The sequence below is a fragment of the Peromyscus leucopus genome, chromosome 6 (assembly GCF_004664715.2).
Source record: "Peromyscus leucopus breed LL Stock chromosome 6, UCI_PerLeu_2.1, whole genome shotgun sequence".
Lineage (NCBI taxonomy): Eukaryota > Metazoa > Chordata > Mammalia > Rodentia > Cricetidae > Peromyscus > Peromyscus leucopus.
In genome coordinates this window covers 9,698,392-9,712,082 of record NC_051068.1, presented here as the reverse complement: position 1 = coordinate 9,712,082, position 13,691 = coordinate 9,698,392, and the positions used below count along the sequence as shown (strand labels likewise).

At 40.5% G+C, this 13,691-nt stretch overlaps 1 protein-coding gene across 8 annotated transcripts in view; it reads right to left on the bottom strand.

Annotated features, from left to right (window-relative positions):
- Phc3 (polyhomeotic homolog 3) overlaps positions 1–13,691 on the bottom strand; it is a 77,605-nt gene that overhangs the window by 34,109 nt on the left and 29,805 nt on the right. For 6 of the 8 annotated variants that reach the window (XM_028872605.2, XM_028872607.2, XM_028872610.2 and 3 more), the window contains 4 exons: positions 13,112–13,355; positions 6,803–7,674; positions 6,470–6,517; positions 1,993–2,146 (listed from right to left, as the gene is read on the bottom strand). In XM_028872605.2, coding sequence (XP_028728438.1) covers positions 1,993–2,146; positions 6,470–6,517; positions 6,803–7,674; positions 13,112–13,355 — 1,318 coding nt within the window. The remainder of the gene's footprint in view (positions 1–1,992; positions 2,147–6,469; positions 6,518–6,802; positions 7,675–13,111; positions 13,356–13,691) is intronic. The other 2 variants (XM_028872606.2, XM_028872609.2) reach the window with 1 other exon arrangement.

Sequence of the window (13,691 nt, the reverse complement as noted above, 5' to 3'; positions counted from 1 at the left end):
CTTTAAAGCACTTAGTCAGAATATAACTTCAGAGTGCTTTTAATTTTGAAAAGTGTAGTGTGTGTGTGTGTGTAGACACACGCATCTCCTAGCGCACATGTGGAGGTCAGAGGATAACTGTTAAGGAGCTGGCTTTCACTGTCTACCTTGTTTGAGGGAGTATCTCCCTTGTCTCTGCAACTGCCTAGTCGAGGCCGCCTGGAGCACAAGCCTCCAGGCAATCCTACGGTCTCCACCTCCCATCTCACCATAGGAATGCTATGACTACAGATGTGACCTATGGCAACCAGCTCACTGTATGACTACAAGAACCTGAACTCAGGTCACCAGGCTTGCATGACAAGCACTTTTACCAATGTGCCATTCCCCATTTTTGGAGGGGGTGGTGGTGTGTGACCTCATGTAGCATAGGCTGGCTCAAATGCAGCCCAGATAACCCTCCTTCCTTCACCTTCAAGATGCTGAGATTCTGGGCACTTGCCACCATGCCTGGGCTCATATGGCGCTGGGAACTGAACCCAGGGCTTATTAGTTTGTGCATACTATGCAAGTGCTCTATCAGCTGAGCTACACACCCAGCCCCTAATGTAATCTTCTGATAGTTTGGTTAATTCTAAGTGTGTGTGTATGTGTGTGTGTGCTCACACACGTGTGCATGCAAGCACATACATGAAAGCATGTGTGAAGGTCAGAGAATCACGTTGGCTGTTGATTTTTAGACAGATCTGTTTTGTTGTTCGCCGATACAGACACCAGGCTAGCTGGCCCCCAGGTTTCTGGACATTCCCTTGTCTCCAGCTCTCATCTAACTGTGGGAACAGTGGAATTACAGGTGGACACCACTGTGCCTAGCTTTATGTGGACTCTGGGGGTTTGAACTCATGTCTCCACATTTGAGCAGCAAGTGCTTTACCCACTAAGCCATCTCCCCAGCCCCCAGATAGAACTTTAAAGATAGAAATAGCTAACACAGGAGTGTGAATAGGCACATAAAACACACCTATATAAGCCACTAATAATCACGATGATTGAAATGTCATGTTTTCATTTGGGTGGTGTACTGTGGATATCACTCTGTATAAATAAAACACTGACTGGCCAGTGGCCAGGCAGGAAGTATAGACAGGACAAGCAGAGAGGAGAATACTGGGAAGTGGAAGGCTGAGGCAGAGTGAAGCTGCCAGCTGCCGCCATGCCAAGTGAGATATAAGGTACTGGTAAGCCACAAACCATGTGGCAAGGTATAGATTAATAGAAATGGGTTAATTTAAGATAGCAGAAGTAGTTAACAAGAAGCCTGCCACAGCCATACAGTTTGTAAATAATATAAGTGTCTGTGTGTTTATTTTGTAAGTGGGCTATCGAACTGCCAGGGCTTGGGGGACCCGGAGAGAAAACTCTTTAGCTACAGTGGTGCTAAATATTTTATAATCCAATAACTTTCCACTGCTATTTAAGAATTCCCCGGGCGGTGGTGGCGCACGCCTTTAATCCCAGCACTTGGGAGGCAGAGGCAGGCGGATCTCTGTGAGTTCGAGGCCAACCTGGGCTACCAAGTGAGTTCCAGGAAAGGCGCAAAGCTACACAGAGAAACCCTGTCTCAAAAAACCAAAAAAAAAAAATTTATGGGCCGGGCAGTGGTGGCGCACGCCTTTAATCCCAGCACTCGGGAGGTAGAGCCAGGTGGATCTCTGTGAGTTCGAGGCCAGCCTGGGCTACCAAATGAGTCCCAGGAAAGGCGCAAAGCTACACAGAGAAACCCTGTCTCGAAAAACCAAAAAAAAAAAAAGAATTCCCCAAGAAAACAAGTAAATTTTATTTATTCTTTAATAAAACAATACTCTTCATGCATTTTTAAATTTTAAAAATAATCTCTCTTTTGCTACAGTTAACAGTAATGTTAGTTTCATGCCATCTCTAATGAAAAGACAATTTCCTATTACTGACATCTATGAAGAAGAATCTTCTCCTGTATTGTGTGTGTTTCCTCACCTAACAGAGGCTGTTCAGAGGTCAAATCCTCTCCTCGACCCACGGTCACAGCTGCTGGAGACAGAGTCGGGGGTGGTGGTGTTCTGTCCATCCTGGCACATTCATCTGACTCCTCTGGCATTTCCTCCTCACACACATCTTCTACTTGATAAACCTGCAATGACAAGTCATACTGCCTTGAAATAGTTCCAAAAATACATTTAATGTGGTATTCTGAATTTAAAAAAAAAATTCATTCTAAATGTATTCAATTCAAAAGCACGGCAAATAAGTACACTGACAAGCTGAAGGGAACCTTGGAAACCACTCAGCAGTGCACACTGAAAGCATGCTGTAGGCCAGTACATGACCAGGAGTCACGGGGCTTCCAAATGATGATGGCCATATCTGAACACTTTCCAAGAATAAAAAAAAGGTCTTGGCTTTACGCAATCAAATAACTTAACTATTTTAAAAACACCATTGCTTCTGTTAATTTCTACCTATCATGACTCAGAATAGGTGCCAGTAAATTTTACAGACACTTAAGTAAACTTCCAAAATAATGTGTGTCAGGCCAATGTAACACCAAAAAAGTTATATGCAAGATTACTCACTGTTATTGAAGACTAAATTATAAAAATTATTGTATATGAAACTGCAGAAAAGTCAGCAATCACATTTTCATTCCCTTTCTGTTCTATTCAAAAATCAAATGAATTCTTATAAGCTAGTATGATTTGTACAGAAAACATTTTTCTCTAAAACCAAATGCACAACCTAAGCTGCGTGGCTCTATCTCTGGTTCCCATGGGGAAGGTTTAGTCCCTTTAATCCAACAGTGAAGGTTTTACTGAAAGATTGTGACATCAAATTCACAGGAGAAACCATGGAACTAGAGCTAAATTACTCAACTAACATTTTATTGAGCATAAGGATCTAGGAATTAATAGATGTACTTTAAATGGTTGCCACTTATGAAAGATGACCCTCTACTAACAAAGCTATAAGACAACTCATTTCCTTTCATATGGCAAAGCTTTCACTTAAATTTACAAAGATTGGGGTGTTTTTTTTTTAAGATTTCTTAACTAATTAGCATTGAAATAAATCTTAACAGTAAAAAAAAAAAAAAAACCTGAACATTCACAAAGTTAACTTTAAGTGATATCCATTATTACATTTATAGTTAAATTGTTGAAAAAATGATAATTTGAGGTGTCTAGAATTTAATATGAAAATAATCAAGATTTTTGAATCTAGCATAAACCATGTAAAGTACTATAAAGTTTCATTTATAAGGATATGCATAACATAAGTAATACTGGTTTAAAAAAACCAGGAACAAAAACTCTAAGCATTACTTAGAATAAACATCTATCCAGGAGTGGTGGCACAAGCCTGTAATCCTGCATTTGGAAAGCTGAAACAGAACACTGAGTTCAAGGCCAGCCTAGGTGCCTAACAAGAGCCCATCCAAACAGCAAAAAATGATTAAACAGGAGTTTTGCTTAAGAAGTAAATTTTCTGAGGGTGGTAGTGGTACACATGTTTAATTTCAGTACTCAGGAGGCAGGGGCAGGCAAATCTCTGAGTTGGAGGCCAGCCTGGTCTACAGAGTGAGTTCAGAACAGCCAGGGCTACACAGAAAAACCCTGTCTCAAGAAATAAAAACAAAACAAAATCTAAGATCCCACTAGAGTTATTTTATATTTAACATGATATCTTGAACTACGACCCAAACTGGGTACTAAGTAAGCAACATTTTTTAAAGATATTTTTTCTCAGTTCAGAAACTATAAAACGGTTTCACCAAGAGCCTCATGTCACAAGTGGAAGCAGTCATTGTTAGGTATGCTACACAGCTGACAGCCACTAGTCTGTTCACGGTAACAGCAGTGTTTAACATGAGGATAACAGTCAGCACAGAACACATCACTGCCCCAAATGCCTAGAGGTTAACAAGAGACAACCCCCAAAATTAAAACAAAATAAAGCTGCCTGGCACCTAAACCTAGATGCAGTGTGAGCTCAGGGGAGCTGCAGGCGAGCTGGCTGAAGGCAGCCGTGCGAGCTGGCTTCTTAACCAGCTCAGTCTCATCCGCCACTCTCCCTCAGACCGCTCCTTCCCTCCGAAGAACACCATCTGCCAAGCTGCTAACTCCTGCCATCCTGGCCACTGCCACCTGCTCTGCAGCATCTGCTTACAGTATCTTTTAAGGAATCAGAGCTCCACCATGCACAGAATTCTGATTTTTAAAAAGTATTTTTTAAAATGGAAAAGGCTATAACACAAATAGCATTTTTTTTTTCAAATTATCCATCAAAGAACACTATAAAATACTTTTCTTTCTTATGATGAGGTTAAATACAGAGAGCTCTTCATAATCTCTCACATAAAAGAAAACAAGTTAACAGGTGAATAAAGGAGGCAAAAGAAATTTGTCACCTATCTGGCACAACCAGCACCAAACAACCTAAATGCAACACCTGAGAGACTAGGAAAGCAGTGACTGGAGGTTCTGCTCACAAGATTCCTACAGCGCTGCACAAGGTCCATTTAGCTCACGACTGTAACTATTCTAAAAATAACCGAGACCGCCAAACTTACTGCAGTGAAGTCCACATTCCCATCTGTCTCCCTTTCCTAAACAAACTAAGGGACATTTGTTTATTAGTTCTAAATCGTCTATCCTCAACGTACCTTATTTATACCCAAATCTCAATTTAAAAAAAAAAAAACTATTTCTTTTATAGAAATATCTTTTTGAAAACATACTGATTTAGTTTGGTAATTCACCTTTTTCTTTCAAATTTTTACATCTTATTAGAAAAAAACATACCTACATTTAAGTACTTGAAATAATCAAAAGTGGAAAAGATGTCTTTATGGAAAAAAATTCTGGTCACAACAACAACAACAACAACCAGCACCTTAGTAAAGAGCTGCTGTGCGAGAATGGGAGGGAGGGAAGGACACTGGTGCTCAGACAGCAGGCCCTGCTGTCACCCGGGAACGGGTCTTCCGGAAAAACCCATGTGTGAAAGACGTGTGGAAAAACAGAAGGCAAAATCAGAAAAATAGAGCCAATAATATTTTTGACACAGCATTTAAAGTGTTTTATGTTTGGCATTTCTACCCTAATTATGTTGACTCAAAGTCCTCTTATTAAAAAATAACATTTAAAAGATACATGGAATATAGAAATTTTATTGTTTATTCATTGAAAACCAACCACTGAATTAAATGTTAAGAAAATGAAATTCAATTAAATTTGATTCCTTTGAGGCTACTGTATTTTTTCTTAAACCTTTGTTTTTCATCTTTTTGTTCTGGTAATACTGGGGACTGACTCCCCAGGGCCTGGCACATGCTGAACAGGTACTCTACCACTCAACCGTCTCCTCAGTGCAAAACCTGTTGGGAGTGCTCCGCAATCCATGAAAAGCAAAGCAGAGGCATAATTAGAGGACAACTTATCTAATGCCGGCCTCTCCTGCCTTCTGGATTTTCAGGGCAGTAACAGGTAAAACTGAGCAGCTCTGTGCCTGTTAAGATTGCTTAGAAGGACAAGAACAACAAACTACCAATCGAGTGGTAAGAGTCAAGTGTTCCCACTACTAAGGAGAGCACCCCTTTCCTCTCTGAGGTCCGTGTTATTTAATACCCACAGAATGTTCCGATGTAGAAACACTCTCTGAGGTCCGTGTTATTTAATACCACGGAATGTTCCGATGTAGAACATCTGTGATCGTGTTATAATATCGATGTGGAAACTTTCTGGGGGACCTGTAGTCAAGGCTGCACTTGAACTCACTGGACAGTCCAGGGTGGCCAAACTCGTGACCCTCTTGGCCCTGCTTCCCAAGAACTGGTCTGACTTTCAGAGATTTTCCAAGTTTGACACAAAACTTTCTTTTAGAAAAATTCTTTTCCTCGATAAGAAACTGAATCTGGTCATTCTGATTAAACTCGTAAAGACTTTATTTCAACTTTCATAAACCATTTTATAAATTTTAATAAGTCCTTCAGAGAAAATTTTGAAAAAGAAAAGTATTTTCAAGATAATTTTTGTTTTTAGGCTTCATGTGGCCCTTTCTAGAGGTTCATTCTGATACACTGCACTGAAATCCCAAGTGCTCAAACTTCTTACTTCATGTAGTACATACATTTCTGTTACTCTCGGTGTCAAAGCCAGAGACTCAGGGTTTTGAGCCTTTTAACTGAGAAATAACTTAAGTATACATTTTCTCTTAGACACAATTTTAAAAAGTAGTTTGTTTTTTTCAAAGTTGAATTCTACCCTGGAATAAATGTTTTTACAATTTTGATTACAAAACAGAACTTCATCAAAAAAGTTTCATCATAAAATCATACCTCTTCCTTGAAAGACAAGCTGCTCAAGGCCCAGGACTTCCAAATGCACACAACTAAAAGGTTAGCTAGAGAAACCATGCGCTTAAGAACATACAGAAGGGATCTATGAAGGATAATCACCTTAAGAGAAAAAACTTTGTGCAGATGACACTGGTTCAAATGCATTCCCTTGGGGAAAAAAAATCAACTCTGTAAAGATAGCAGATGGATTTGTTTAAATAGTAATAAAATTAACGAGGGACTTTAATAACCATCACAAATGTAAAGCATGCAACCATACTACAACAAACGACATTTTTTCCTTTGCCCATACAATACATTGTCGGAATACTGACACAGGAAAAATGCAAGCTTAAAAAGTCATAGGCATTTAGACTCAACAGTGCAGCAGTGTGGGAGAACCAGGTTTACGTTCAGTTCAGCAAGAAAGTCAAAGAGCTGCCAAGGGCTTACCACTGGAGGATCAACAGGTGCTGGCGGCTGCACTTGGAGATTTACCGCAACAGTCTGGGGAGGAGGAAGAGTCTGAAATGGCAACTGGACCAGAGCTTCTGCAGCAGGTAGCTCTTCTTCTGACACCAAAGCATTCTGCACCAAAACCTGGCCCTGGGATAGAATTTCAGGCTGCACTTGTAAAGACTGCATAGACTGCAAGGGCAGTGGTGGGATCGGAGCTGGAGGAGATGCCGACATCTGTGGAGGGGTTGCGATTGGAATTGGGGAGGACTGCAGGGTTGAGTACTGCTGGTGTGATGTTGGAGACACCATCTGCTGAGCAGGGGACACTAAGGCAGACTGCTGGACTGGGCCAATGTGTACAACAGGGGATGCTGGAAGTGGAAGATGGGATGGAAGATTCAGCTGTGCTGTGGGCTGTACCTGATCAGCAGCAGCCTGCTGCAAATTTGGCCCTGTCTGAAGAGCTGAAGACACAAGAGGATGTGGCTGGATAAGTGCTTGTGGATGGATAATTATCGTAGGAGACTGACTTGGGGAATGAGGTGGAGGAGGAGACACCACTACAGACTGCTGTGCAGATTGTGACTGATTAGGAGACACAGTTAAAGGAGGGGGATGGCTCTGAATTGGTGAGCAATGCTGTGACTGGGCATTACTGGGAGCCGGAGAAAGGCCATGGTTTGGAAGTGGGATACAGTGCTGGGATGGGGGCGGATCTTGAGTTGGACTCTGAAGGGTGATTGGCTGAATTTGCTGTTGTTGCTGTTGTAAAATCAGCTGATGATGGGAAACCTTAGAAGGTGGTGAATGAAGAGGAATCTGCTGATGTTTGATTAGAGAATGAGGCTGAATTGGAGAATATGACGCTGTGAGAGAAAAAAATGACAATTAGTACTGGTTTCAAAAGGAAAGAGTTCTACATAAATCTAAAGGAGGAGAATTTTCACATTAGAGAGTCACAATCACGAGCAGGTATTACAAGTCTTTTCGGTATGAGTAATTTGACATTCTATGACATGTTTTCCTTGCAAGGCTAGGAACGCTGGATAAAATAAGCTACGCTGTGAACCACTGAAGGAAAACAATCGAGTCGCATATGTCCAGCATCACATGCTCTGCTCTTCCAGGTGGCAGAACAGCTTCATTAACACTCAGTCTCTGCACTTGAGTCTTCCTCTTCTCTGAGGGGAAGCAGCACTCAACAGTACAACACACAGGGTGACTTCAAGATCACGATCTCATCCTACCTATGACAAGACATGTCTTAAACGAATAGCAAAATCAATTAGCTAGAAGGCTTCCTAAGTAAGCATTTTAGCTTAGATGAAGTCTTTATTATTTGATCATAATGAAACTATTTCACATAAAATTTCCATTGAATTAAGCAAAATACATGGCTGAATTTCATAGTGTAGGGGCCATTCCAAATCTAAGTGAGCAATCGTTTTCTTGAAGAGTGAAGGAATAAGATCATGATACCTAAATAAGGGGTGCTGTCTATCCTTTCCCACTCAATGGAAACCCCAGAGTGAATTGTAAGGAGTGCTACCTAGGTGCTCACCACTGGGAATATATATAGCCAGGGATCACCCTAAGTTATGAATGGTTCCCACCATGATACCTCTTTACAGGGGGAGAAGCTGATGAAATCCTCCCTACCTAGAACTGAAAACTGAGTGTACTGGAAGATAAACTGAAATGATTGCTTAACATCACACAAAAATTACATACATCTAAGCTGTCAGGGTAGGCACACCTTTAATCCTAGCACATGGATCTCTGAGTTAGAGGCAAGCCTGATCTGCATACATAGCAAGTTCCAGGCCAGCCAGGACCATAAGGAGAACCTGTCTCAATGTCTACATACTCTCTCACACTCTCTCTCTCTCTCTCTCTCTCTCTCTCTCTCTCCCTCCCTCCCTCCCTCCCTCCAAAAACAGCCATCTAAATCAAATCTAAAGACAAAATTTATCTTATAAGTAAATATAAAAGTTATATAGCATTTTACATCCTTTTATATTCAACCACAGTTATTGGCAAGTCTTATACAAACTTCTAATAACATTTTTCTTAAACATTTTTGCATTTGATTATAATTTAAAATTCAGGGATCAGGCTAAAGAGAACTTTCAGCAGTTAAGAGCACTGGTTGCTCTTCCAAAGGACCTGAATTTGGTTCCTAGCACCCACATGGCAGCTCATAACTATCTATAACTCCAGTCCCAGGGGATCCGATATCCTCTTCTGACTTGCTCAGGCACCAGGCACACATGTGATGTACATATATATGCAGGCAAAAGTCATACATATAAAATGATGTGTTTAAAAATTATAGAGATCCTTTAAAAAAATTAACATCTGCCAGGCAATGTTGCACACCTTTAATGCCAGAACTCAGGAAGCAGAAGCAGGCAGGTCTCTGAGTTCGAGGCCAGCCTAGTCTACAGAGTGAGTTCGAGAATAGCCGAGGCTACACAGAGAAACAAAAGGAAGGAAGGAAGGAAGGAAGGAAGGAAGGAAGGAAGGAAGGAAGGAAGGAAGGAAGGAAGGAAGGAAGGAAGGAAGGAAGGAAAAGAAAAAAAAAGGTAACATTAATATCTCAGAGTATTTAGAAATTTCACTAGATACCTACTAATGAAGCTCAATGATACAACACATGCATGTGGCATGGGCTCAAACACAGCACTGAAAGAAAAAAAAAGGTCTAAAATTTAGTCTAAAAATAATTTTTCACATAAGCTAGTAATTCAAATGAAGACTGTAAGCTCTCTACAAGTGTGGTGACAGCTATGTTACACAGTGTTGAGAACAGTGACTAAATGCTGGGATTCTGGAAAGTGCTCTCAGGTCTCTCATCAACAGCTGTATAACAGCTGTGAGGTGACCTTTAGCTCTTCTTTCAGATAAGGAAATAGATCTTTTTGCCGCCTCCTCCTCCATTTAAAAAAGAATGTTATAATTTAATTTCATTAACTTTTTCAATACGTTTCATTTTTAATTATGTATCTATGTGTGGGTGTGTGCATGAGTGTGGGTCCCTGAGCAGGCCTGAAGAGGGTATCAAGATTCCCTTGAGCTGGGAGTTACAAGCGGTAGGGAATTATCCAACAAAGATCCTGGGAACAGATCTCCAGTCCCTGTAAGAATAATCACTCTTAACTGCTGAGTCTTCTTTCCAGTCCCACATGTATCATAGTCCTGAACATAGGTGATATATCCACTAGAATAACTTTGTGTGCTCTCGTAGGTAAATAATCTGACATTTCAGTAGAGTAGCAGTTTATTCTTCATCTAAATTACATTTTTCCTAGATCAGAAGTCAAAGAGTGCAAGAACAAGTCTTAGAATGTAGGGCAAGGACTATGAGCAAGAAAAGCTGACTGTCTACAAAACTGTGTCCTACTGGTTCATTTGTCTGACTTTAATGAGCACTTTATTATTGTCAGAGTGGCCTAACATTTGAAAGATCAATAAGTGACATCATTTCTCTTATTTACAATAATGTATCATTTCATTCAATAATTACTGCAACCCATGAAGTAGACATGACACTAAACTAATGCAATCTATGACAGAGTAACTGAAATCACCTATCAAAGAGCAGCAGAGTCTAAATGAGCCCCAAATCCTGAGTTGAGGGCTGTATTATAAACTATTTTTTGCCCCTTTCCCAAAATTCACCATGTTGAAACCATAACCTCCAAAGTGGCTATATGTAGAGATAGAGAGGCTAGGAAATTAAGGTCACGTGGGATCCTGGGAGTGAGGCCCTGGCGTGGCAGAGATTTGTATTCCAATAAAAAGAGACACCAGGGCTGGTGAGATGGCCCAACAGGAAAGGCACTTGCTGCCAAGCCTGATGACCTGAGTTCAATGCCTGGAACCCACACGGTAGAAGGAGAGAACCAACTCCTACAAGTTGCCCTCTGCCCTCAATGGACTCTGAAATGCTCATGCCCCACCTCTACACACAAAGTGAGTGAGTACCTCCCCCAAATAATGTCTTTAAAGAAGTCATCAGAAAGCTGTCCTCCCTCCCTGAGCACGCACAGCAAAGTCCCTCTGAGGACAAAGAGAAGGTGGCAAGTGACAAGGCAAAAGGACAATCCTCATCATACACTGTTAAGTGCCAGACTTTGACCTGAGACTTCCAAGGTACATATGGCATTTCTTGGTGGCAGTCAGACCAAACCAGTAGAGGATTTTTTCACTGCATGTTCAATTAATTTCTAGAGAAGAAAAAAGCCCTCTAAAAACTGCTTAAAAAATATATTTTATGATTTCTAGATATGTGGTTAAAAGTAAACTTTTGCCTTTATATATTAAAAATGGAATTATCAGTCAGGCATGGTAGGAGGCTGAGGCAAGAGAGTTGTCATGAGTTCAAGGCCAGCCTGGGCTACTGTCTTCTAAATAAACAAACAGAATTGCCAACAAGCAAAAGCTTCCACCCTGAGGAGAAATGATAGAGAAAACCGAGTTCTTTTTAGATCCTAGAATTACATGTGAGAAAACAGCAGCCATGTCCACTATGGTAACTATTGGGCAACTACATTAGAGTACAAATAGAGGGTCTGGGTTTCCTCTGTTTAAAGTGACTGTTGGCATAGTTCTAGCTAAGGAAAAGAATAAGACAACAAGTGTCACTAGATACTGTGCCCTCATCAGTCACCTCAGGCAAAGGAAGCCACTGCTGTTCCACACAGACTCTAACAACCCTGGCAAGGTGCAACTTGAGGCTACGAATACTATGGACAATGCTGTGTGAAAACACAATTATCTGGCCAAGAGACAACGCAAAGCAGGACACAGATACTTATTTATTTATTTATTTATTTAAAGAGAGAGAGAAGAAAAAGAAACATTATCTAACTGTAGCATGAGAGGCTTTATTAGCAAAGTTCATAGCTTGTCTTTAAGATTCATTCATGACAGTCCTAAGCACTGTGGTAGCTAAATAATGCTAATGGAAAAGACTAATAATTTCCAAAGTACAAGATTAATTACTTCCAAAGTACAAGTACATGACCTATTACAGGCAAATGAATATAAGGCACAGCTTAGTGCCATTAAGATGAAAGGTGAATCTGAAAAAAGATGAAAAGATATAATAAGGTAGAATGCTAAAAACAGTGCCTCCCAGTCATTCCTGGACTACCTGCAAGGAGCTTACTGTCTCATAAAGAAGTTTGAGTCCAGGAAGTATGGAAACAGTACTGCTATAAAAGTTCAGAGTGAAGAGACATTTCATCTTAGAGGAATCAGACAATGCCAAGATTCTGAGATTTTGTGAAGGAAAGACCACTGACAATTATAACACAGGAGAAATATAAGAAGTTAAAGGCTGTAACTTCATGTTAGAGCACTTGTGTGACATGTGTGTGAGGCTCTAGATTCAATCCTCAGCACCAAACACACAGAGAAATCAGTCTAGGGAAAAAAGGTAGATTCCCATAGTATAGAACAAGAGACAGGAAGCTCACTCTGAAGGCCCCAACACTTTCCTTTTGGGAACCATGAAGCAGGACCTGCAGAGGACCTGCAGAAAAGAGACCCTTGTAGCTTTAGGAAGAATGGGAAGGACTGATTCCTTGACAACTTCCCAAGATGAAATCCCACACTGGCAGTGGTGAGGCTAGGAAAATAAATTTCTTCATTTGCCCAATCTTTTGTTTTGAAAAAGTAACAAATTCTTCCCACTAATAACTTAAACAAAATACAGTTACTTTTTTACTAAAAGCTTAAAAATAGGTTCCTAAAGCATACTAAATAATCTAAGACAATTCTTTTTTAAAAGCTAAAAGATTTTATCAATATAAAGAGACCAGCACATCACAGAGATGATAAGTGCCAAGTAACAACAATGAAAGACCATCTGTTTTGCTGTTAGAATTTGTTTCAACTATTAGATTTTTTTGTTTTTTGTTTTTTGGTTGTTTTTTTTTGTTGTTGTTGTTGTTGTTGTTGTTGTTTTTCGAGACAGGGTTTCTCTGCGTAGCTTTGGCGCCTTTCCTGGAACTCACTTGGTAGCCCAGGCTGGCCTTGAACTCACAGAGATCCGCCTGCCTCTGCCTCCCGAGTGCTGGGATTAAAGGCGTGCGCCACCACCGCCCGGCTTAACTATTAGGTTTTCTATTTTTTTTTTTTTTCAAGCTACTTAGGAGGTCTTCTTTAGCTGACAAAAAAATCTCATTTTAAAATGTTTTAAAACTGTCATTCTTATTCAAGTATCATACATCCTTTGTTTTGCTGTCTGCTAAAAATGCAAGAAAGACAACCATTTTCGATGAACATTTATCCTACCTGGTGCTATTAACTGGTGAATGCTTGATGTCCGAGTGACCGCTGTGCTTCGAGATTCCAGACTTGGGCTTCCTCCCTTCTTGCTCTCTGGAGAAGGATCTCGTTGGCTGATTTTAGAACTGGTCACTGTTGTTTTATTATGGCAAATTGTCAATGACTGAGTTTGACCAGCGCTTTTTGGTGGGCCATTCTGTGAGCTAGATAAGACACCCAACTTCTGGCTGCGTAATGTTAAATTCTGAACCTAAGAACCACATAACAAAAAGTAAAGATAAAAACAGATGGCTTTAGCTGATACAGCAATCATTACAACAACGATGACAGTAATTAATATTGTGCCTCCTACACAGAGGTCCACACTCCTGAGACAACTGATTAATCTTTAAGGAAATCCTTAAGGAAAGGCTACCGTACATGAGCACATCTTAAATACTATGTGGCAGATTGGAAAGGACCTAAGGGTGGTATGGGTCAGTTGTGAGTGAAGAAGAGCGGGAGGTCGAGAAAACCGTGAGGAACTAAAGGAAACAAATGCATACTAAGGGGGAGGCCAATGGCAAACGAACCATACATGAGGAAA